A 23,524-nucleotide genomic window follows, 5' to 3' on the forward strand; every position below is an offset into this window, starting at 1 on the left:
AGCACTTGCCGGTCTAGCGAGGGAAAGGTCTTCAGGCATGGTGCCCCCTCCCACCTTATGGGCTCTTGGGGACAAGGGGCCAGTTTCCCTCCTGTGCATTCCTGGCTTGTTTAGATTCCACCACCGCCCAGCTTTGTGCAACACTTGGGGCCTGGTCATTGTTCCCAGACTTTCACAAGGAGAAATTTTACCTGGGAAGATAGCACATTTCATGCTGAGAACTGCAGTTCTTCTGATATGCTTATTTCGGTTTGCATCTGGAAGAAGACGCATACTGATTTAATTCTGTAGTGCTGAAGTATGAAACTTGTATTACTTTTTGAATGGGAGTAGAGTTCTGGCACCTGGAACGTCAGGTGGTAGTTAAATGAAATGATTACGGATTTTAGGGGCGTTAATGAACACTGAAATATTAAACTGCTGTCAGGGTTAAATTAGTTGGAATCAGATGTTTGAAGGTGTGGATTGTCGTTATGAGCTGACTGAAATGTCGTGGATGGGGGATGCCCCTGGAACTGGAGCAGGCCTGCGTAACTGCCCCTCAGCAGCTGGCAAAAATGAAAATCTGAAGCTGGGGTGGGTGGGTTGGTACCCAGTTCCAGGAAGGCACGGTGATGCAGCCAGCAGTGGAGGAGATGGGTGGTACCCCAGGCCTGTGGTCTTCTTGAAACTGGCGTGTTTGATCTGTGGTGCTGAATTCAGGTTTTACAAGGGCTAACAATGAACAGGAATTGCCAACTTTATCATAAAGATGGTTGGAAATTATTTCCCATTTGCAAATGTCTTACGAGTCCGAATGGGAGCGATAAGGGAGCCATGGGGGTCTTGGATTGTTTCTGTGGAATTTTAAACATGCTGCGCTTGACAAACTGTGGGACCTGCCTGGCTTAGGAAGCAATACACACTCTTTTCCATGTTAATTGCTCATTGTAGTGCTATACAAAACCACTTCTCCACTGAGGGTCAGGCGCTTACGCTATGGTTATATCAACAGAGTGATGCTTTTCTATGTTGTTTTTGTGCAGCCAAAGAAGCAAAACTTTGTATGATTTCCCTTTATCAGAGTAAGCAAATTGAAATGGGAAAGGGAGCTGTTAAAGAAGAAAAAGTTGAGCCAAAAGGCAGCAGAGGAGTGAAAGGGGGTATGGCTAGAAGAGAAGGGGGTGGTGCCAAAGAGAAAGGTGACCCGTTATACGGTGTTGCCCCAGAGCTCATGGAAACTTGGACCGGGCCCTGTTTTCAGGTATTCCTCAACTCCAGTTTGGTTTTGCTGAAATGTTTGATTCAATACTCAGCCTGGACAAATTCACAAGATGTTCTTGACTTGAGACGTTGTAGACCTTAAAAAAATTCTTGATCAGCTTGCGTTTGCTAAATTATCTCTCTGCAGAAGGTACTGTTGCTGAAATTGATAAAAGATTTCGTAAGCTGACACAAACATTTGGAAACTGGTTACCAAGCCTGCATTCTGTTAATATGTTCAACAGATCCAATGGTTTTAACTGTGCATTTCCAAAATTTGCCTTATGTACTGAAGGTAAATGCTGCATTTCTGTCAAAAAATTGTCATCAGTAAGCTCATCAGAATATTGCATTGATAAAAATAAAGCTTTGCCTTTCAAATCACTTTCAGACATGGTGAGATATTTCCACAGGAAATCGAACTCTTCAGCCACCTGCTTCACAGCATCAAATCTTACAGTTAATCCTGCTATAACACCATCTACCAAAACATAAAACACTGATTTTCTGAAGTAGGCTTCTTCTAGTGAATCATCTGTGCCGTTCATTTCCAGCACGTTAGCATCATGTCTGTTATCACGCAGCCTTGCCCTCTTGTGCGTAACTCTACCACATCCACAAGAGAATTTTATTTCTATCTTAAGGGTCGATGCAACAATTTTGGCTTCATTCCACATGCATTTCCACTTGGTTCGAATTTTGGTAACATTTGTGAGGAGTATTTCAGTGTTTTCTGCTTGGATTACCTTATTGCAGTTCTCTATGCAAGCTAATATTTTGTACCACACAGCTGACATTAACACAGGCAAAAGATGTCACATAGAATAAAACTCCCTGGACTTCATTTCTTGTTTTGGATGTCAAATTTAGTTCTAGGAGGTATTGCAGTGCTAATTTAATTCTTGGCAGGTGAGCTGCAAAAGGCTCACTTTCAACACAATCTGACCATCTTGTTTCAGACATACCTTGAAGAATCATAGAACTGGAAGGGACCACCAGGGTCATTTAGTCCAGCCCCCTGCACAATACAGGAAATTCACAACCACTTCCCCCCCACACCCCCAGTGAACCATACTCCATACCCAGAAGATGACCAAAAAAAAACAACCCTCCAGGATCCCTGGCCAATCTGGCCTGGAGGAAAAATTGCTTCCTGAACCCAAAGTGGCGATTGGCACTAACTTGGCCATGCAAGAAAGGGCCACGAGAGCCAAACAATGATGCAAACCTTCCTGCCCTCTCTCTCATAATCTGCCTAAGTTCACAGAATAACCATTGCTGACAGATGGCCATCTAGCCTCTGCTTAAAAACCTCCAGGGAAGGAGAGTCCACCACCTCTAGAGGATGCCTGTTCCACTGAGGAACCACTCTAACTGTCAGAAAGTTCTTCCTTATGTTTAGCTGAAAAAACTTTTGATTTAATTTCAACCCGTTGGTTGAAATTAAATCAAATCTGACCTTCTGGGGCAACAGAAAACAGAAAAAACCCGTTGGTTGAAATTAAATCAAGTCTGACCTTCTGGGGCAACAGAAAACAACTCAGCACCATCCTCTATATCACAGCCTTTCAAATACTTGAAGATAGTTATCATGTCACCTCTCAGTCATCTCCTCTCCAGGCTAAACATACCCAGCTCCTTCAACTTCTCCTCATAGGACTTGATCTTCAGACCCCTCACCATCTTTGTTGCCCTCCTCCAGACATGTTCCAGCTTATCTACATCCTTATTAAATTGTGGTGCCCCAAACTGAACACAATACTCTAAGTGAGGTCTAACCAGAACAGAGTAAAGCGATACCATCACTTTGTGTGATCTGGACACTATACTTATGATACAGACCAAGATCACATTTGCCTTTTTAGCTACTGCATCACACTGCTGACTCATATTCAGTGTATGGTCTAAGACCCAAAGATCCTTTTCGCACACACTATTGCTAAGACAAGTCTTCCCCATCCTATAATTAAGCATTTGATTTTTAGTACCTAAACGCAGAACTTCACATTTATCTCTGTTGAAATGAATGTTATTAGTTTTAACCCAATTCTCCAGCCTGTCAAGATAATCCTGTATCCTAGCTCTGTCTTCTACCATATTTGCTACCCCTCCCAATTTAATATTGTCTGCATATTTAATAAGCATGTCCTTTATTCCTTCATCCAAATCATTGATAAATCATTGATAAAGATGTTGGAACAACCCAGGGCCCAGGACAGATCCCTGAAGCACTCCACTAGTCACTCCTCTCCAAGTGGATGAGAAACCATTAACAAGCACCCTTTGGTTGACAGATCGATTACAGATCCACCTAACAGTAATAGGATCTAAACCACATTTTCCCAATTAGTCAACAAGAATATTATGTGGAACCTTATCAAAAGCCTTGCTAAAATCAAGATAAACTATGTCTACAGCATTCCCCTGATCCAGCAAGGTAACTTTCTCAAAAAAAGAAATAAGTTTAGTCTGACATGAGTTGTTTTTGAGAAACCAGTGCTGGCTCTTAGTGATCAGATCCATCCTTGTTTGATGATTTGTTCTAAGACTTTTCCAAGTATAGAAGTCAAGCTGATGGGTTGGTAGTTACCCAGATCCTCCTTTTTCCCCTTCTTGAAGATGGGGACAACATTTGCCCGACTCCAGTCTTCTGGCACCTCACCTGTTCTCCAAGACTTCAAAAATATTGGACAGAGGCTCAGAAATTACATCTGCGAGTTCTTTTGGTACCCTTGGATGCAATTCATCTGGCCCTGAGGACTTAGTTTCATTTAAAGAAACTAGGTGTTTGTGCACTACCCCATGCCAATCCTAGGCTTCAACTCCCTTCCCTCATCATATGTTCTGTTTTTGTCTTGCAAAAATAGCCTATGAACAGCCTAGTTTTCAGGTGTTTCCAAGCACTTGGGACTGGAACTAAACAAGTGGTAGATAGTTTGAATTGTTCCCCAAATTGCTTCAGGTATGCATTCAGCAGCAGCATTTCCACATAATTTAAGTGTGTGAAATAATTGCTGTTGAGCACAGTTCTTTTATGTTTTGCTTGTGCACCGTTGTATCTTCCAGCCATATTTGGTCCATTGTCATAAGGTCTACAATCACTGAGAGGAATAACATGTTCTTTCAAAGTATCAGTGATCAATTGAGCAATTTCTTCCCCTCTTTCATTGCTACAGTCTGCAAACTTTAGAAAACTTTCTTGAATTTCATGCTGTCTTTCTTTTAAAATTTCAAATCTCAAAAGAAATGTTCTATATGTGAAGAATCTGGTGTGGCATCTACTGTTACCGTGAAGTACTTTGCAGACTGCTTCTCAAGCAAAATGTCTTGTTTCACAAGATTTGAGAATTCTGCAGTAAATTCATTTTGCAAGTCAGGAGACAGATCATGAACTCTCCCCTCTTCTGTGACTCCTCTACACTTAGCACATCCTCCTGAAGGAAGGGGGTTCCACCTGGAGAGTAGTTCTGTGGGTCCTAAAAAAATTCCATTGTTTGAATCACCAATGCGATGGGATGGACCATTAAAAGCCAGACCACGTCCTCCCAAGAAGAGCAGAACATCGATGATGCGCTTTAAAATATCGTACCATTTCACAGCTTCGGTTTTGATTGATGCTTCTAAGATGGTGTTAACTCCTGTCCCAGACAGCAGGGACCTTTCTAGTTCTCCCCAAGCTAGGCAACATTCTCTGTGGCGACTGCTTTTTTCATGTTCTGGGATCCTGTTGCATAGTTTCCGCCACTGCCAGTGCAGATTTAGGCATAGAGCTGCTAGTGATGTACCAAAATAATGGACATGGAAAACAATATAATGCTTGTTTCTGTTGACTCCAGACAAGCCAGTCTCTTACATGCTGTTCTCCATTAGCACTTAGAAATTTCAGTGTGCTTTGTGGAAAATTTTGATGGCTAATGCCTTTTGGAAATGTTTTAGACAACAAGATGTGACCAGTGTCAAGGCCTACAGTATTCTTCTCATCTTCCAAACTCACTTCCACCTGAGTCTGTATTCCCGTTTCTTTCAGTTCATTTTTCACATGTGCTCCCTTATCATAATCCTGTACATCATTACCCAGATCAACTGCTCCTTGTTTTGGGATGAAGTTCTCAAGAGTTTTTTTCTTGTTCTAATTCTACAGGTGGGTTGAATGAGAATTTTTCCAAAGGCGCCCTTAATCCAACTTGAAAGAGCTTTTATTCCCCCCCCCCCTTTTCATGTTCCTCTCGTTCTGTTCTTTTAATTTCTGGGCTCCTGATTTGTGAGAATACATTTTGGATGGATGATTTATAATTTCGTCTTTTATATCTAAAAAGGGAAAAACTTAATCCCTGATCAGCTCTAATCATCGCCAGATTGCTTCAAAAAACCCTGAGCCCAAATTTACGAAGTTTTAAAATGAAGAAATCAGTGAAAATGTAGCCTGTCACTAAAGTAATTTAAGAAAAGGGTTAGAACATACCTTCAACTTATTTGTCCAAAGTGGCACTTTAAAGATGGATTGAGAATGTATTAGCACACCAGCCCTTCCACTCCCACAATGGCCACCGACCTAAATATTCTGTCTGCCTGGCAAGAGAGTGGAGAGGCACGTGATCTTCAACAACTTCAAAATGGCAATTTTGCCAACTGGAGATAAGCACACAACAGACAGGGTGCCGGCTAAATTCCTGTTTTCTCAATCATGAATGACCTTGCACTGATTAATTTGGAAGCCAGAATATCAAAAGCAAATTCTTAGTATGTAGTGCGATATAACTTCAAAAGACAAACATTATGGCTCCTACCCAGAGGCTGATCTATGCGAATATTGTATAGGCATGAATGAGAATCCTGCTTTATCATACATCAAAATAGGAATTTAGCTGGCATCCTGTCTGTTGTGAGCCCTTTTCCAGCTTGTAAAATTGCTGTTTAGAAATAGTATCTGATATCTGTATTGAAAATTGCATTTGCTGTATTTGTCTTGGGGGGGGGGAATTCTGATACTGTTCCTACTTGTTACCATTTTGAGTTATTAAATTATTAAAGGATTATGGTAGATTCTTATACTGTAATTGCAGTAACAATCTTTTGTATTTTCAATTACATTTTGTAATTTTTGAATTATCTACATACCTTTTGGTATTTTTTTTTTTTAATGCCTCTATAATTATTTTTTAGACCTCTGGTTCTCTGTACCCCTTGTTCTCATCGGTCAGAGGTTTCCTTTCTCCCTTTTTGTTTAGAATAATGAGTGGGCAGAATGAAGCAAAGGAGTCACAAAGATTGCCGTTGGTTGCCTTTCTGAGGGTGCCGTGAGCACCCCAGGGCCTTCCTGGGTTCTAGCTTAGCCAGGGCGCTTCCCCAGTCGCTCTGTTAAATGCCATTTACACAGAGGCTCTTAACAGCGGGTGAGGTCTGCCATCTTCTGGGCCTTTCCTGGTATTTCAGAGGTCCTGGACTTTTTTTCCAGCCAAAGGGTAGACAATTGGTATACGGCCATTCACTGACACGACCCAGAGCCGTGCAGCCCAGTTAGCATGGATCCTCTTTTCGGGAGGTTCACCACCTTGGTTTCTTACAAAGGGACATCTCTCCGTTTGGCATCTGATGAAGCAGCCTCTCTCCTAGGAAGCTTCGGCTGTGAGTCTTGTCAGGTGTTGCCCAACTCCTTTTTGCTCACAGCTCCTCCTTGGGATACATTTTTTCTAGTCTGAGAAACCATCTTTGTGGATAGGGTTGCCAGCCTCCAGGGACTAAACTAAACAGCTACACAAAAATACAGCACAGATACCAACAGCGAACTGTGGAGAAGCAAAGGTATCAAGCTCACAATAGTAATGCAAAAAGTGCTCTATTATTTACAAGTGCAATTGCTTTGGCAATTGGACTCTATGGCATTGAAGCCCCTCCCCGAACCCCGCCCTCCCAGAAACCTCCCGGCGGTTGCAAAGAGGGACCTGGCAACCCTATTTGTGCAGGAAGGAGAGGAGCACTGTTCTACTGGAAGGCTCCACATGGGTGTGTGGATCAGGCAGGTGCTGTGTAGGGAAAAATGAAAGTGGATTAAGCCATTTAGACAGACCCCTGCTATGTAAATCTGGAAAGGCCTGAGATCCCGTTCTCCCTACTGGGCAAGTGAGTTTGTGGGAAAGAACGGGCCGGGAACCAGCAATCACACTCTTTGCTAGGGGGTCGGTCTTTGCTGCTGCTGGCTGGAAAACTGCAAAGGTTTGTGTGTACCTCTTGAAGTCAGCTGTGGGACACCCAGTGCTGGGACACCCAGTGCTGGAAATTGCAAAAAGATTTATTAATATTTAAAGGGGGAAAGAGACTTATTTCATTGTGAATATCTTTACTTCCAATTGAGCTTTTGCTTAATAATATATTTCCAGCTTGGCACAAAAGCTGCTGGAGAGCATTCTGTCTGTCTAGGACAGTGGTTCCCAACCTTTTTTTGACCAGGGACCACTAGGACTTTTTTGTTCGGTGCAGGGACCCCAAGGTTCAAAATAAAAATTCAGAGAATTTGAAAATAAACTTTAATCATAACTGTTAGTTAAACATTAAACTTAGAATAATATTTGAATATATATATTTTTATAATAGAGAACTTTTAATTGAAAATATTAATTTATAACTTTGTTTCACGGACCTTAATTTAGTTCTTGCGGACCCCTGGGGGTCCACGGACCCCCGGTTGGGAACCAGTGGTCTAGGATATTTTAATCCCACTCTTTCTCCCAAGAACTCAGGGTGGCATCCATGGCTTCCCCTTCCTCGTGCTATCCTTACAACAGCCCTGTGAGGTAGGCTAGGCAAAGAGAGTGCAACTTGCTCAGGGTGATCCATTTAAGCTTTGCTGCCACAGTTGCAGGATGCAGGTGGCAGCTGCGTTTCCCATTTCCTTCTTTGCTTGCTGCAGTGCAGGCAGGAAAAAGGCACCTGAGAGTGGGGTGTGTGTGGCATGGGTGAGGTTGTCTCTGAGCTCTCTGAAATGGCTGAGCACCTGCAGTCAATCCAGACTTCCTCCTGGACTGCTGGAAGCCACAAGATGCCCACAAAGAACAAATGGAAGACCTGATCAAAGCTCAGTTTGTCTATTGATTTTTTATCCTGCCACTCCTCCAAGCAGCTCGGGGTGCTGTAGATGATTCTTCCCCATTTTATCCTCACCACAACCCCATGAGTTGGACTGGGCTAAGATGGGCCCTTGATTACCCAGCAAGCTTCACGGCAGAGTGGAAATTTGAACGGAGATCTCCAGGATCCTCGTCCAGCCTCTTCAGTGCTACACTCCACTGGCTCCGTACTGGCTCTTCCCCACAGTGGCCCAGCAGAAGCACCTGATAAACCTAGAAACCAGACAGGAGGGGGGTAGTTCCCTCCCTGCCCCCCCATACATTATATTCTGAGAGTGCATTCAGCATCGCTGCTCATAGCCCTAAACCTTTTCCTCTGTGAATTGGTCTAATCCTGTTTTTAAACCATCATTACCAGATGTCATTCATTAACTGTCTTATGTGAAGAAGTCTGTCCTAAGTACTGCCCATTTGAAGGGAAAACACACACAAGTGTATCTTGGCTGGTGAGAGACCAGCTCTGCCATCCGAGTGGAGCTCTCAGGTTTTTATTAAGAAAGACACATAATGAATAGCAAGGTTGATCAATATTTTAGACAATGGAATTTTAGGCAAGACATACCACGATTAATGATTAACAAGATCAAGGCATAGTGAAGACAATGATATATTCTATCTCTTGGAGTCATCCTCCTTAAAGCAAACATCTGGCTGTCTAGCACCTTACAATGAGTGGATTAAGCTAATCCCTTTAAGATTGCTCCACTGAGGACATTTGGTCACTGTACAGTCAGTAGACTTTGGACAGTATATATCCAGAGATGAGACCCACAAATCGTTATGACAATATTATAAGCAATGAGGGTTTGCCCTGCCATTGCAATAAAACCATAAGAACTGCTACCTCCATTGAGTTTAATCGGTTAATGTGGCTTGACAACCTGTGTCAGTGACCACTGATAAGGTGTTGTTTGCCAGGAGACTGTACAGATGTCCTCTGACAGGCTCAGAGCCGGGGTTAAGGTCATTCAGACATTGGTGGTGGGGGAGAGAGATGATGAAGAAGAAGAATCCATGCCGCGGCCTCCTCTTCAATGGCATAGCTGCAGTGCTCTGTTTGGAACAGGAATGTAAAATAGTTCAAGCGCCCAGCTGAGTGCAGTTAAAAGCTGGTCTGTCTTTATCCAGGTATTTGTATGTGGCCTCTTTGCCTATGTCCTCACTAGCAGTCTTTAAGCAGAGCCTGGACAATCACTTGTCAGGAATGCTGTAGGCTGATCCTGCATTGAGAGGGGGTTGGACTAGATGGCCTCTATGGCCCCTTCCAACTCCATGATTCTATGATTCTTATTGTGGGAAACTTCTGCCAGTTGTCCATACAGAGAGACAGCTCAGTGTTGGTGAAAAGTCAGGCTTTCTCTCATGAGTGTACAATTGATTTGCATGAAGCAATTTAATTCACGTGATTCATGTGCATGGCTGTGAATCTGTGGATAGATAGTTGGAACTGTGTGTGTTTTAATGCGGTTTTATGAGCACGTCATGTCCTCTTGTCACAAATGTAGATTTCATGTGAACATCCTTTTCCAGATTATTCAGACCCCCCCCCCTTAAAGATTTGATGTTGCTGCGGAGGTAGTCTGCATGCAGAGGGAATCACTCAGCCCAGGTGCCTTTTGCATAGAAAGGAGCCCCATCATGCATTCTGTCCTTCCAGAATGCTGTTGGATCAGACCACATGACAGCCCAACCATTGACTGAGCCATGCGTGACATGGGGAAAGTGGGTGGGAAGGAGAGAAAGAGATGGCAGAACAGTGGGGGACCCCTGTGAAGCGAATGGGGAAGGAGCAGCTGATGTGAGTGAGTGGGATCTGTGAAGGACTCAAAAGTCCAGGGGCTTAAAGCAACCCCCCAAGAGCCAAAGTTTTCTTGCAGTATCAGCTGGGAAAGCAAAGGAGGGACTTGTGAGAAGAGACGATGCTTGCCTCTAGTACTTCTGTGTGAGGAGAACTCTTCTCTTGTATGGCAGCATTATCTCTGCCCTTCTCATTGATTATTATTTGTAACCAGAGTGCTCCACTCTGTATTTTAAAATATTAATTATCGAATTCTGTACCAAGTATTTTACAGAGTAAGCCTATCTGCCTTGCAACTTGCATAAGTTATTTTTGCTTTTGGTGATTGTGGGGAAAGTGTAAGGCATTATGCTGGGCGCTGAATCGTCATGCCTGAACAGCAGTACTGATGAACTCTCCTCTGGCTTCAGAAGTGTTGTTTTGCATTTCTCTCTAGCCATTCCACATGCAACCTTGGTTTTTAAAAGGATAACTGAGATGCATAACTGGCTGGAAAACCCCAGATGTCAGGGCTGTGTTCTGCTTGCACACCATCTTCCCACTTCTGTTTCTAAAGATCAGCACGCTCGTGAGACGATCATCTGGGCGCCTCCTCTTGAGAAAGTGGTGCCAGGTTCAGTCAGTGCTCCTAGTAGCCAAGGTTCAGTCATGTGCACAAAAGCAATGGGGACACACTGGAGAGGATGACCAGAAATCTCATTTTTGCAGTACTGACTGCAAAAGTCGATGCTGGTGCCCCCCACCCCCAATCCTTTGTTTTAACAGTGAGATTTCTATGTCTAACTCACTGCATGCTGCTTTAATGGCCTTAAGATGAACTGAGTTTATTTTTCTCCTTCAGGTGTTTCGCCTTCCTTACCATGGAAAGGGTAGTCTTGTGCCTACTACTGTTGACGAGCACTGCAGTGACGGCCATGATGTGTCCCACAAGGTGCACGTGCCAGAGCCTGTCTCCATCCTTCACCATCCTCTGCACAAAGACGGGGCTTCTCTTTGTTCCTCACACCATTGACCGGCGAACAGCCGAGCTCCGACTGATGGACAACTTCATCACTACGCTCCGGCGGAAGGATTTTGCCAACATGACCAACCTGATTCACTTGACACTGTCCCGAAATACCATCAGTCAGATTATGCCATATGCATTTTTTGATCTTAAAGGCCTTCATGCTTTGCACCTGGATAGTAATAGACTCACCTATATCAATGAGGATCATTTCAAAGGGTTATTCAATTTGCGACACTTAATTCTCAGTAACAACCAATTGAACTATATTTCTCCTGGATCTTTGGATGATTTCATCGATGTGATTGAGGATCTAGATCTGTCTTATAATAATCTTGTTAATGTTCCTTGGGAAACTGTTGGAAGGCTTTCCAATGTCAATACCCTCAGCTTGGATCATAACCTCATAGATTTTGTACCTGAAGGAATTTTCTCAAACCTTCACAAACTGGCTCGGTTGGACATGACATCCAACAAGCTGAAAAAGATCCCCCCGGACCCTCTCTTTTCGCGAATCCCTGTCTATGCCAAACCAAAGGGATCTCCCTTGTCCTCTCTGGTGTTGAGTTTTGGTGGGAACCCCCTGCACTGCAATTGCGAACTTGTGTGGCTGCGACGCCTCACCAGGGAGGATGACCTGGAGACATGTGCCTCTCCACCAGAGCTGATGGGGAAGTACTTCTGGTCCATCAAAGAGGAGGAGTTCGCCTGTGAGCCTCCAATGATCACACACAGAACCCCCAAGCAGGTCGTCATGGAAGGCCAGAGTGTTTCTTTGAAGTGCAAAGCTGTTGGCGACCCAGAGCCGTACGTTCGGTGGATTTCCCCTGGTGGGAAGCTGGTATCCAACACTTCCCGAACAATTTCCTACGAGAATGGCACCCTGGACATTTTGGAGGCCTCTGGAGAGGAAAGGGGCATATTTACTTGTATAGCATCGAATGCTGCGGGAGAGTCTACTGCACCGGTTGAACTGATGGTTAATCCATACCCTTATCTTGCGAACAGCACAGACTGTGATAAAGAAGCAGAGCCTGGCCCATCAGACATCTTGATCTCAGCCAAGTCTAGTTTCCCCAACGAAACCAAATCTTTCCCAGAGAGGAAGGTTGTCATAGCTGAGCTGACTTCCTCCTCTGCTCTCATCCAGTGGCCTTCCCAGCACCACATCCCAGGAATACGAATGTTCCAGATCCAGTATAACAGCTCAGTTGACGAGATCCTGGTGTACAGGTAACTGTTGCTCATGTCTCTTATGCTAACATCAAGTAAGAGAAAGGTCAAAATTGAAACAGGCAAGAGTACTCTTAAATAGTTGGACAGTGGAGTATAAAAGATCCTCCCCTTCCTTCCTGCTGTCTTTGCTCAAGAGGAAGTAGAGGAATCTGTGTGAGACAGGCCTTTGGCTTTCTCCTAGCCCCCTCCTTTCTTTGGTCTGGCTGCCCCTACTCCAGCTCTGCCTTTCCTTTTCCAATCTGTGGCTTGAGGCGTACAGATAGGAGCTACGTGTACAGTGAGGGAAAAAAGTATTTGATCCCCTGCTGAATTTGCCCGTTTGCCCTCTGACGAAGAAATGACCAGTCCATAATTTTAATGGTAGGTATTTTGTAGCTGTGAGAGACAGAATAACATCAGGAAAAACCCCAGAAACACAGAAGACAAACGTCAGAGATTGATGTGCATTATAATGAGGGAAATAAGTATTTGATCCCTTTGCAAAAGATGACTTAGTACTTGGTGGCAAAACCCTTGTTGGCAATTACAGAGGTCAGATGTTTCTTGTAGGTGGTCACCAGGTTTGCACACATCTCAGGAGGTATTTTGTCCCACTCCTCTTTGCAGATCCTCTCCAAGTCAGTAAGATTTCGAGGCTGATGTGTAGCTACTCGAACCTTCAGCTCCCTCCACAGATTTTCGATAGGATTAAGGTCTGGAGACTGGCTAGGCCACTCCAGGACCTTAATGTGCTTCTTCTTGAGCCACTCCTTTGTTGCCTTGGCCGTGTATTTTGGGTCATTGTCATGCTGGAATACCCATCCTCGACCCATTTTCAATGCTCTGGCTGAGGGAAGGAGGTGCTCAGCCAAAATTTGACGATACATGGTCCCGTCCATCGTCCCTTCGATGCGGTGAAGGTGTCCTGTCCCCTTAGCAGAAAAACACCCCCAAAGCATAATATGTCCCCCTCCATGTTTGACGGTGGGGATGGTGTCCTTGGGGTCATAGGCAGCATTCCTCCTCCTCCAAACACGGCGAGTTGAGTTGATGCCAAAGAGCTCGATTTTGGTCTCATCTGGCCACAACACTTTCACCCAGTTCTCCTCTGGGTCATTCAGATGTGCATTGGCAAACTGCAGACGGGCCTGTACATGTGCTGTCTTGAGCAAGGGGACCTTGCGGGCTCTGCAAGATCTCAGTCCTTCACGGCGTAGTGTGTTACCAACTGTTTTCATGGTGACTATAGTCCCAGCTGCCCTGAGATCATTGACAGTTCTGGGCTGCTTCATCACCGTTCTCATGGTCATTGCAACTCCACGAGATGAGATCTTGCATGGAGCCCCAGACCGAGGGAGGTTGACAGTTAGGGTTAGGGTTAGGGTTGTCACCTTCTCACCAAGCTGCTTGGCAATAGTCTTGTAGCCCAGTCCAGCCTTGTGCAGGTCTACAATCTTGTCCCTGACATCCTTGGACAGCTCTTTGGTCTTGGTCTTGGTGGCTAGTTTGGAATCTGATGGATTGATTGCTTCTGTCGACAGCAGAACCCTAACCCTAACCCTAATCTGGCTGGTTGGTAGGGGATCAAATACTTATTTCACTCATAATGCACATCAATCTCTGACTTTTGTCTTCTGGGTTTCTGGGGTTTTTCCTGTTGTTATTCTGTCTCTCACAGCTACAATAAACCTACCATTAAAATTATGGACTGGTCATTTCTTCGTCAGAGGGCAAACGGGCAAATTTAGCAGGGGATCAAATACTTTTTTCCCTCACTGTATGTGTGTGAACTGCTTTATGCCCTCTTTTGCCCAGCTATCTGTAGCCCAGTTTCTTGTTTGTGCACTGAATTAGCAATCAGGAGCAATCCAAAAGCCTTTATGGCCTAATTCAGGATATCCAAATAGGCATCTGTCTTGCCTCTTCCTGGCAGTTGGGCAAATCGTCATCTGCATCCTGCCTATTTGTTTCCATAAAGGAAACTCATCTCCTCTCAGTGTGAAACTGACATAAGACCATAAGAAAGGCCCTGCTGGATCAGACCGAGATCCATCAAGTCCAGCAGTCTGTTCACACAGTGGCCAAACAGGGGCCTCTAGGAAGCCCACAAACAAGACAACTGCAGCAGCATTGTCCTGCCTGTGTTCCTCAGCACCTAATATATAATAGGCCTGCTCCTCTGATCCTGGAGAGAACAGGTATGCATTGTGACTAGTATCCATTTTGACTAGTAGCCATGGATAGCCCTCTCCTCCATGAACATGTCCACTCCCCTCTTAAAGCCTTCCAAGTTGGCAGCCATCACCACATACTGGGGCAGGGAGTTCCACAATTTAACTATGCGTTGTGTGAAGAAATACTTCTTTTTATCTGTTTTGAACCTCTCACCCTCCAGCTACATCAGATGACCCCATGTTCTTCTATTATGAAAGAGGGAGAAAAGCTTCTCCCTGCCCACTCTCTTTGTACCATGCATAATTTTATAGACCTCTATCTCCCTTTAACCGCCTTCTTTCCAAGCTAAACAGCCCTAAGCGTTTTAACTGCTCCTCATAGGTCAGTTTCTCTAGCTCCCCTGATCATTTTGGTTGCTTTTTTCTGCACCTTCTCAAGTTCTGCAATACCCTTTCTGAGGTGTGGTGACCAGAACTGTACTCAGTCTTCCAAGTGTGGTCTCACCACAGATTTGTACAAGGGCAGTATGATAGCCTGACCTTCGGGTTGGGGAGAGTGGGGTAGAAATGTAATAAATAATAATAATAATAGCAGCAATTTTATTCTCTATTCCTTGTCTAATTATAGCCAGCTTGGAATTGGCCTTTTTCACAGCAGCCGCAACACCCTGAGCCTTTTGGTCAAGAGGCTGATAGAAGGTCCCCAGTACTAAATTACCTTTGGGGCCCAGTATTGTCACCCACAAGGATTCTGTGGACAAGTCTGCCCTTTTTATGGTTTCTAGTTTATTAGACACTATGCCCTCCTTGATGTACATAGTAACACTCCCTCCAAAATGCCCTTCCCTGTCATTTCTATAGAGTTTGTATCCAGGAATGACTGTATCCCACTGGTTCTCTCCCTTCCACCAGGATCCTGTAATGCTCACTACATCTATGTTGTCCCTTAAAACCATGCACTCTAACTCCCCCATTTTCACTTGGAGGCTTCTAGCATTAGCATAGAAACACCTCCACACTGTCTCTCTCTTTTGACTTGCCTGGCATGTGCCCTTGGGCATCCTTAAGTGGCTATCCCGCTTTACTTTACCATTCCCTTTCATGTCTACCCTTTTCCCATGTGGGCAATCAGAAGCAATTTTCCCTTTGTCCATCTGCATTGAGTATGCCCGAACCGGATGCTTCTCCACTCCTGTCAGCTTTCCCCCCAATCAGAGGAGTTTATTGCTTTGTTCCCAGGAAAGAATGTTTTCTCTGAGGTCAGGGGCTCTCTGAGTCTTAATCAAAGTATCCTGCATTCTTTTATCTTTATAGTGGGGACTGGAGAAGACCTCGTTGCCATAGGAAGAAGGCTTACAAAGAAGGCAACACGGTCCCAAAAGCACAGAACAGGGAAAGACCAACCCATAACCGTAACACCAATATGTTAAACTTAGAAAATTCAACATGTAGAAGTTTAATGCTTTTCTTTTTTCAGGACAACAATATTTGAATTTTAGAGAATTGTTTTAAAAACCAAATTCTTTGTTGATTTGGTCACTCCCTTCTTTCCAAAAATAGTCAGAAGGCCTCAATTAATTGATTTCATTTCTTATGCATGAGCATTTTCTCTTTGAAAATTTATCTGGAAATAATTATTTTGGGGGCAAAGATTAATAAGTCAGCAGGTATGCGCGTTTTCGGTGTTGGTGGTTGTAGAGGTCATGAGGGGCTAGATTCCTGCTCAAAGGGTATCGAGACTTCCCTTGTTTATCTTGTGGAGTTCACTGCCACAAGACGTAGCTGTGGCCGTTATCTCATAGGAACTAGAGAAATTCAGGGAGGATGTGTTGTCTATCAGTGGCTAATAGCTATACCATGAGTACTAATGTGTGTGGGTGGGGGAAGGGGGGAAATAGCCAGGGAATGTTGCTCCTTTCTTTCTTGCCAGGTGGTCTGGTTCAGCAAGACTCCTCGGGTGTTTTTGTGCCTGGGGTTGCCAGCTGATGCTTACAGTCATTTAGCAGAGCCTTTCTTTCTTGCACGTAGATTTATTAATGGAGGTCAGTGAATGAACCGGTGACTGTAGGCCAAGGACTTGCTTGCCTCCAGAGGGAGGTGGCATTCTTGAGGGCTGCCAAGTGCACGGTACCCAGTTCTTGGCTTTTGTACATTGTTCTGTTGCTGCCCTCTCTCAGTGCTCTGCCAGATAGAGCCAACGGGGCAACTGTGCCACTGCTGCTTCTCCTGCCAGCTAGCCTGCTTGTTCCCCTCACCCCTTTCTGTGCCCATGAGCAGGAGCCCTTGTGCTTCTGGCACTGATGGAGTTTGTGTTCCCTTGCAGGATGATTCCAGCGGCCAGCAAATCCTTCTTCCTGGCTGACCTGATTGCCGGGCGTGACTATGACCTTTGTGTTCTGGCTGTCTACGAGGATGGCGTGACATCTCTGACAGCAACCACGGTGATTGGATGCGTGCAGTTCACCACGGAGGAGGAATACAGGCAGTGCAGATCCCTCCATGCCCAGTTCCTGGGTGGAACGATGATCATCATTATTGGAGGCATCATTGTGGCCTCCGTTCTCGTGTTCATCTTCATCCTCCTGATGAAATATAAAGTTTACGCCAACCATCACAAAAATAAAAACACGAAAGTGAACAATGTCTGTTCTCAGACCAACGGCAGCCAGAGGGGCTCCATGGCTCATTCCAGCTCCAGACTTGTGGAGGGTCACATGAGTCAACATCAGGAATGCTCAGGAATGCCTGTCAAAGGCAAAGCAATGAGAGACCGAGAGGGTGAAAGAGCAACTCCCACAGACACTGTTGCTTTAAGAAACGAAGCATTGTTTCAATAGCCGCCTTACAGGTTATTGACTGGGAGGTTGTGCAAGACAACTCATGTGGTTGTATTTTATGCTTCACTACTATTGTCTATTTTTAAGATCAGATAGTTTAAAAATATTTTTTTAATCTGTAAATGTTCTTGCATTCTTACCTATTTTTGTTGCACTATATTAAATATAAAGTGTGTGATTTCCAAGAGTTCTTTACTGGTTCTTTTCTAGCACACCCAGTGCAAAGCCAGAATCAAAAGGTGGCTCTGGCAAAAGGTGGCTTTGGTGCAAATGGCTAATTAATTACTGGCCTGGTCCTGTGTACAAAGGCATCAAAAGAAGCGACTGCCAGGTAAGGATACATCAGGCAGTGTGGTTGGAAGGCGCCTGAAAGTCCTCCTAGTCCAGTTGCCTGCTCAGTGTGGGGAACCCAAAACTACAGCTTTCCTGGCTCATGGATGTCTAGAGTCTCTCCATTGAGGCAAAACTCACCCAATCTGCCTATAGTGATTGGCTTGACTGTGGAACTCCTGAAACCATTACGACATTTCTTCGAGCGTTGAACCAAAATCTACCCTTCTAAAATGTAAGCCCATTAGATCTAGCCTAGACATCTTTCTTAAAGTACACAGGGGGTACTTCAGAGGGGTAGCGTCCAAACTCTTAGGACTCTTAGGAGAGAAGTCCTTTTCGCAGCTGCCTGAGTGCGATTCTCCATTCAGCTGTGAATCCACACTCAGTGCTATTGTTATTGATCTTTATTACGGTCAATGACCAGCACATACACACTCAGTGCTCTTATCTAGCCTGTCTTTAACCAGTTTGCTGGCTAGAATTTCATGGGGAACTGGTCAAATGATTTATTATTTCCGTAACATTTGCATGATCCACTAAACTAGTAACATGATCAAAACAAGTGATAATGGCATGTCAGGATTTATTCTTGAAAAATACATGCTGGTTTCTAGTAGTCAATGCCTTGTTTGCAAGGTGATGACAGACTGTCTCCTTTACCATGTGTTTTGCCTGGGGCACCAAGTGCATTTCTATTCCACCCTTCCTCTGGGGAGCTCAGAGCAATATGTGTGGGTCTTCCTGCCTCATTTTACCCACTCTGTGACCCTGTGGAGTAGCTTGGGGGTTTCTGGGATAGGGAAAAAAGTTTTGGATTTTGTTTAAATGTTAGAATGAAAACATTCTGCAAAGTCATAACATGAAGTAGGAAGTAGTTCAATAATACCAATATAAGACCTATAACCAAAATCTGGAATTTCCAAAGTGCAAGTACATCTTAACCATTGTAACCAAGAACTGCTAAAAACTGTTTACAAGTATTTACAGATTTATTTATTGCATATTTTTGTTTATTTATTCACAGATAACCGGAACAAAAGAGGGTGTGGTCACACCTGTCTGCCCAAATCCCTCAAGCCACCAGAGGGTTTGTCTCCTGGAACAAATACCGCTGTCTGATCCATTCTGTGGTTTTGATAGTCTTCTCCCCACCCCACCCCGCATGGTTCTCATCTGCTGAAGCCTGTTCAAAATCAAAGGAGGGTGTTTTTGAAACTTCTACCAGTTTCCCCAATTTGAGTTCTTTTGTCTTGTTATACACCATGTACCTACTAAGCAAGGGAAGAATAAACGTAGAAAGAACCTCTTGATATAAAGGACAACAAATTAAAATGTGTTCCATCATTTCAATTTCCCCTAAACCACAGGGACAGGACCTGTCTGCCTTTGGAACCTTTCTGGATCGCCCATCCAAAACCTCAGAAGGGAGTGCTTGGCACCTAGCAAGGTAGAAAGATTTCCTGTGACTCAAAATCTCCAAATGGTAGGGATAAGCAGCTGGGGAAACGAGGTATCTGGAAGTTTCGGAAGACAGGAAAGCTCGTGCTCTCTAAGTCGGCCTGCTGGTCAGTATCCCTCACCCTTTGTTTTAAAACTTGTTTTGCCTGCTCTAACCCCATTGCCAAGACAGAAAGAGGGGAAAAACCCTGAGCTCATCAGCTTAGCCTTGACTGCTTTTAAACACATAGCTTGATAACTGCCCCGAAGAATCAAGGAAGTTAAGCCTCGAGGATTGAAATTTAACTTTAACTGAAGGTTAACGGAGGCAAGGCGCACACTAGCCTTGACTTTTACCATGCCTGTCTCCAAACGCAAATTTGCATTTGAAACACAGTGGGGTAGTGGAAGGGCTGCTCTCGGAAATGTCTATTGTACCCACTCCAGAGGAATAAAACAGGAAGGTGATGGACCAATCATAGTTCTGTATAGGAGCTGAGCCAATGATTTAGCCTGAAACTAATTAAAGGCGGCTGGGATCTACTGACCACCCTTACAGGGCAATCCAGAGGGGGAAGGCAGCTGCGCCATGGCTGGGGATGGTGCAGCAATGGCGCAGCTGAGCCACCTCCCAAGTGGTTTGCTGCACCACGGCCAGGCCCCGAAACTGCACAGCCAGGGACTTGGGATGCCTGTGCAGCAGTGCTGGGGTGCAGGGGGCGGAGTTGGGGGCTCATCAGTCAGGGCGGCAGGCGGCCACCTGGGGGCTGGAGGAAGGGGGAGATGGGGATGGGACAGGCAAAGGGGAGTGGGAGGGGAGGGCACGCCCCCACCTGGCCACAGCAGTGGCCAGGGGAGGGATGGGAACCCCCCCAGGGTGATAATGAACCCCCTCGCTAAGCACCAGGGGACCGTGAAGGCCCAACTCCATCAACTCTGGACACTTTGGCAGGCACGGAGGGAGGGCCCCATGGCAGCACACAATCTGCTGGTCCCGATCCTGCATCCTGTGCCACAGGTGCAGCTCCCCGAACCGTGAGACACCAAACCTATGTGTGCTGCGCCGATGGGGGTGGTGGTAATATGTCAAAGACCTATAATGCATTTCTGTGGGCTGCACCACAGTTTTGGCAGGCGTAACTTTGTGCTGGAAAAAGTGGTTGTTCCCAAAAGGCCTCAGGGAGTAGACTTGGGGGGGAGAAGGGGGGCTTGTGCGCATGCTCGTCTGGGTGCGGTCTTGCGGGCGCTCCACATGCAGGGCTGGTGCGCGGCACGGGCGTGGCTCTCTCCCCCCCCCCGGGCAGGAAGGGAGGCATACTGCCCCCTAAGGGGAGCAGCCCAGGGGAGTGCCGAGGAGACCCACGGAGAAGGGGGGAAGGGGATTTGAAAGCGCCTGTGTGGTTGGGAGGGGGAGAAGGGGGGGCTTTCGCCTCCCTAGCTCTCAGCTGCCTGCCCCTCTCCTGCTTTGTGCAGTGCATTCCTAAGAAGAATTACTCCAGTCTAAGCCCATTGAAATGGAATCCGGTGTATACAGGATTCATGTGCTGGGCCTTGGCGTGAGACGCCTTTGTCTTTAGTACTCTGCACGTGGCCAGGAACCTTAATGGGAAGATGCTAATGGGGGCGGCTGCACTATAGACATGAAATGTTTGCAGTCCGAGAGAAAACTGTTTGAATGTGGGGGGGGGGGGTGTTGAGAGGGAGATGAATGGAAATTTGGGGGGAAAGTTGAAATATATGCAATATTTACTTTCCTGTGTGTTAAGTGCCGTCAAGTCGCCTCCGACTCATGGCGACCCTATAAATGAAAGTCCTCCAAAATGTCCTATCTTTGACAGCCTTGCTCAGATCTTGCAAATTGAAGGCTGTAGCTTCTTTTATTGAGTCCGTCCATCTCTTGTTGGGTCTTCCTCTTTTCCTGCTGCCCTCCACTTTTCCTAGCATGACTGTCTTTTCCAGTGACTCTTGTCGTCTCATGACGTGACCAAAATACGATAGCCTCAGTTTAGTCATTTTAGCTTCTAGGGTCAGTTCAGGCTTGCTTTGATCTATAACCCACAGATTTGTTTTTTTGGCAGTCCACGGTATCCGTAACCCTCTCCTCCAACACCACATTTCAAAGGAATCTATTTTCTTCCTATCAGCTTTCTTCACTGTCCAGCTTTCACACCCATACATAGAAATAGGGAATACGATGGCATGAATTAATCTAGTCTTGGTGGCCAGTGACACATCCTTACACTTCAAAATCTTTTCTAGCTCCTTCATGGCTGCCCTTCCCAGTCTCAATCTCGTTCTGATTTACTTTCCTAGTAATTCGAAATGTCTTTGATTTAACAGCATAAAAGGCATCATTTGTAACTTGAGGTATACAGTTTGGCATATTTAGGAAATGTAAGGGTATCACAATCTCCCTATTCTGTAAGGGAAAAAATACAAGTACGCCCATTACTTGAGAAATAATTGCAAACAACTGCTCCCATTGCTACCGCAGCGCACAATCTTTAACCGGGGGGGGAGAGAAGGTTAACTTAGAGAATAAATTCTGTAAACAACAAAAATTATTATTTGAACAGAAACTCTCTAGAGTCACAGTAGGCGGGGCTGCTAGCATATTTGGATCAACTTTATAACATTGAAAACCCTACGCTCTTTAATAATGTATTATCATCAAACATGCTATATTATACTAATTTTTACCAAAATTATATACATTTAAACAAAAAAACCTTGAGGTGCATTTATGAGTCCCCACTCCCCCCGTGCATCTCAAATTTGCCAATTTTCCCCTTGGAGAAGCTGTGAAAGTTTTCAGACTTTATGCTGTACATTTGGAGAGAAATACTTTGTAAGACAAGGTTTTTCTCACTGAAAAAGTGAAAATATTTCATAGAGGTTTTTTCCAGTGCTGCCCCAAATTGCCCAATTTTTCCATTGGAAAAGTGGAGGAAGTCCTCATACTGTTCCATGCCGTATGTTTTGAATGAGAAAAACCTGGTCCTAAGCAGCATTTTACTCTTTGTAGCAGAAAAAAATATTTCATAAAAACTTCCTTTCAGTCTTCTACACATTGAGTGAAGAAAAGCTGGTTGAAATAAATAATGGAAGAAAAAAAGGAGGGGAATAAAACCACCTAAAAACAAAGGCTGGGTTCCCAAGGTTGGGTGAAAAGAAAATATATCTCTTTGTATGAATACTGAAAGTATAATTTATTAGAAGCGCTATATAAAAGTTAAAATTATTTAAAAGCATTAAAATAGCACAATGGCATTTCCGGAGGTTGATAACTGTAACCACATACCAAACGCGTTTCGGCCTATGGGGCCTTCATCATTGGTAAATTAAAACCCTTTGTTAAACCTGCACACATTTACAGAAATACATTAATGGATACAAATACAAATACAGACAGTTCAAACCCAACCAGGCATGTGTATACGTTGTAAATTCGATACCCGATTACGGGATATACTAAAACGAATGACAAGTCCACCCATTGGAAGCAATGGGAGAGGCTGCCCAGCCCATTGAAGATAATGGGAGAGGAGAGTGTGGGTTGACTTGCATTGACTCAATTGAAATACATTACAGCACAAAAACAGTTCCAAAGAAAATGTGGAATGGATTTCCCAGTAAAATTTCTAAACCATTCTGAGGTGGGGATGACAGCCCCTCAAGGGGATTAAAAGCCCCGGGGACCCCCAGAAGTGTTCTAGGGTGGGGATGACAGCCCCTGGGACCCCTAGAAGTGTTCTCAGGTGGGGATGACAGCCCTCCAAGGGGACTGAAAGCCCCAGGAACCCCCAAAAGTGTTCTACGGTGGGGATGACAGCCACCCACGGGGACTGAAAACCCCAGGGAGCCCCAGAAGCATTCTAGGGTGGGGATGACAGCCTCTGGGACCCCCTGATGTGTTCTAGGGTGGGGATGACAGCCCCTGGGACTCCCAGAAGGGTTCTGAGGTGGTGATGACAGCCCCCCAAGCGGATTGAAAGCCAATGGGACCCCCAGCAGTGTTCTAGGGTGGGGACGAAAGCCCCTGAGCCCCAGAGGTGTTCTGAGGTGGTGATTACAGCCACCCACGGGGATTGAAAGCCCCAGGGACCCCAAGAAATGTTCTACAGTAGGGATGACAGCCCCTGGGACCCCCAGAAGTGTTCTGAGGTGGGGATGACAGCCCCTGTGACCCCCAGAAGTGTTCTAAGGTGGGGGTGACAGCCCCTGTGACCCCCAGATGTGTTCTCAGGTGGTGATGACAGCCCCCCAAGGGAATTGAAAGCCCCTGGGACCCCTAAAGGTGTTCTAGGGTGGGGATGACAGCCCTCCAAGGGTATTGAAACCCCAGGGACCCCTAAAGG

General features: G+C 45.1%; 1 protein-coding gene across 1 annotated transcript; it reads left to right on the forward strand.

The window, feature by feature from the left end:
* Nucleotides 1-11,024: 11,024 nt before the first annotated feature.
* LOC130474579 (leucine-rich repeat and fibronectin type III domain-containing protein 1-like protein) lies at nucleotides 11,025-17,575 on the forward strand. Its single transcript, XM_056846258.1, has 2 exons — nucleotides 11,025-12,403; nucleotides 16,883-17,575. The coding sequence occupies exons 1-2, from the start codon at nucleotides 11,025-11,027 to the stop codon at nucleotides 17,394-17,396; spliced, it is 1,893 nt and encodes a 630-aa protein (XP_056702236.1). The 3' UTR covers nucleotides 17,397-17,575.
* Nucleotides 17,576-23,524: the final 5,949 nt, after the last annotated feature.

Source organism: Euleptes europaea, chromosome 3 (genome assembly GCF_029931775.1).
Source record: "Euleptes europaea isolate rEulEur1 chromosome 3, rEulEur1.hap1, whole genome shotgun sequence".
In the NCBI taxonomy this organism is placed as follows: Eukaryota; Metazoa; Chordata; class Lepidosauria; order Squamata; family Sphaerodactylidae; genus Euleptes; species Euleptes europaea.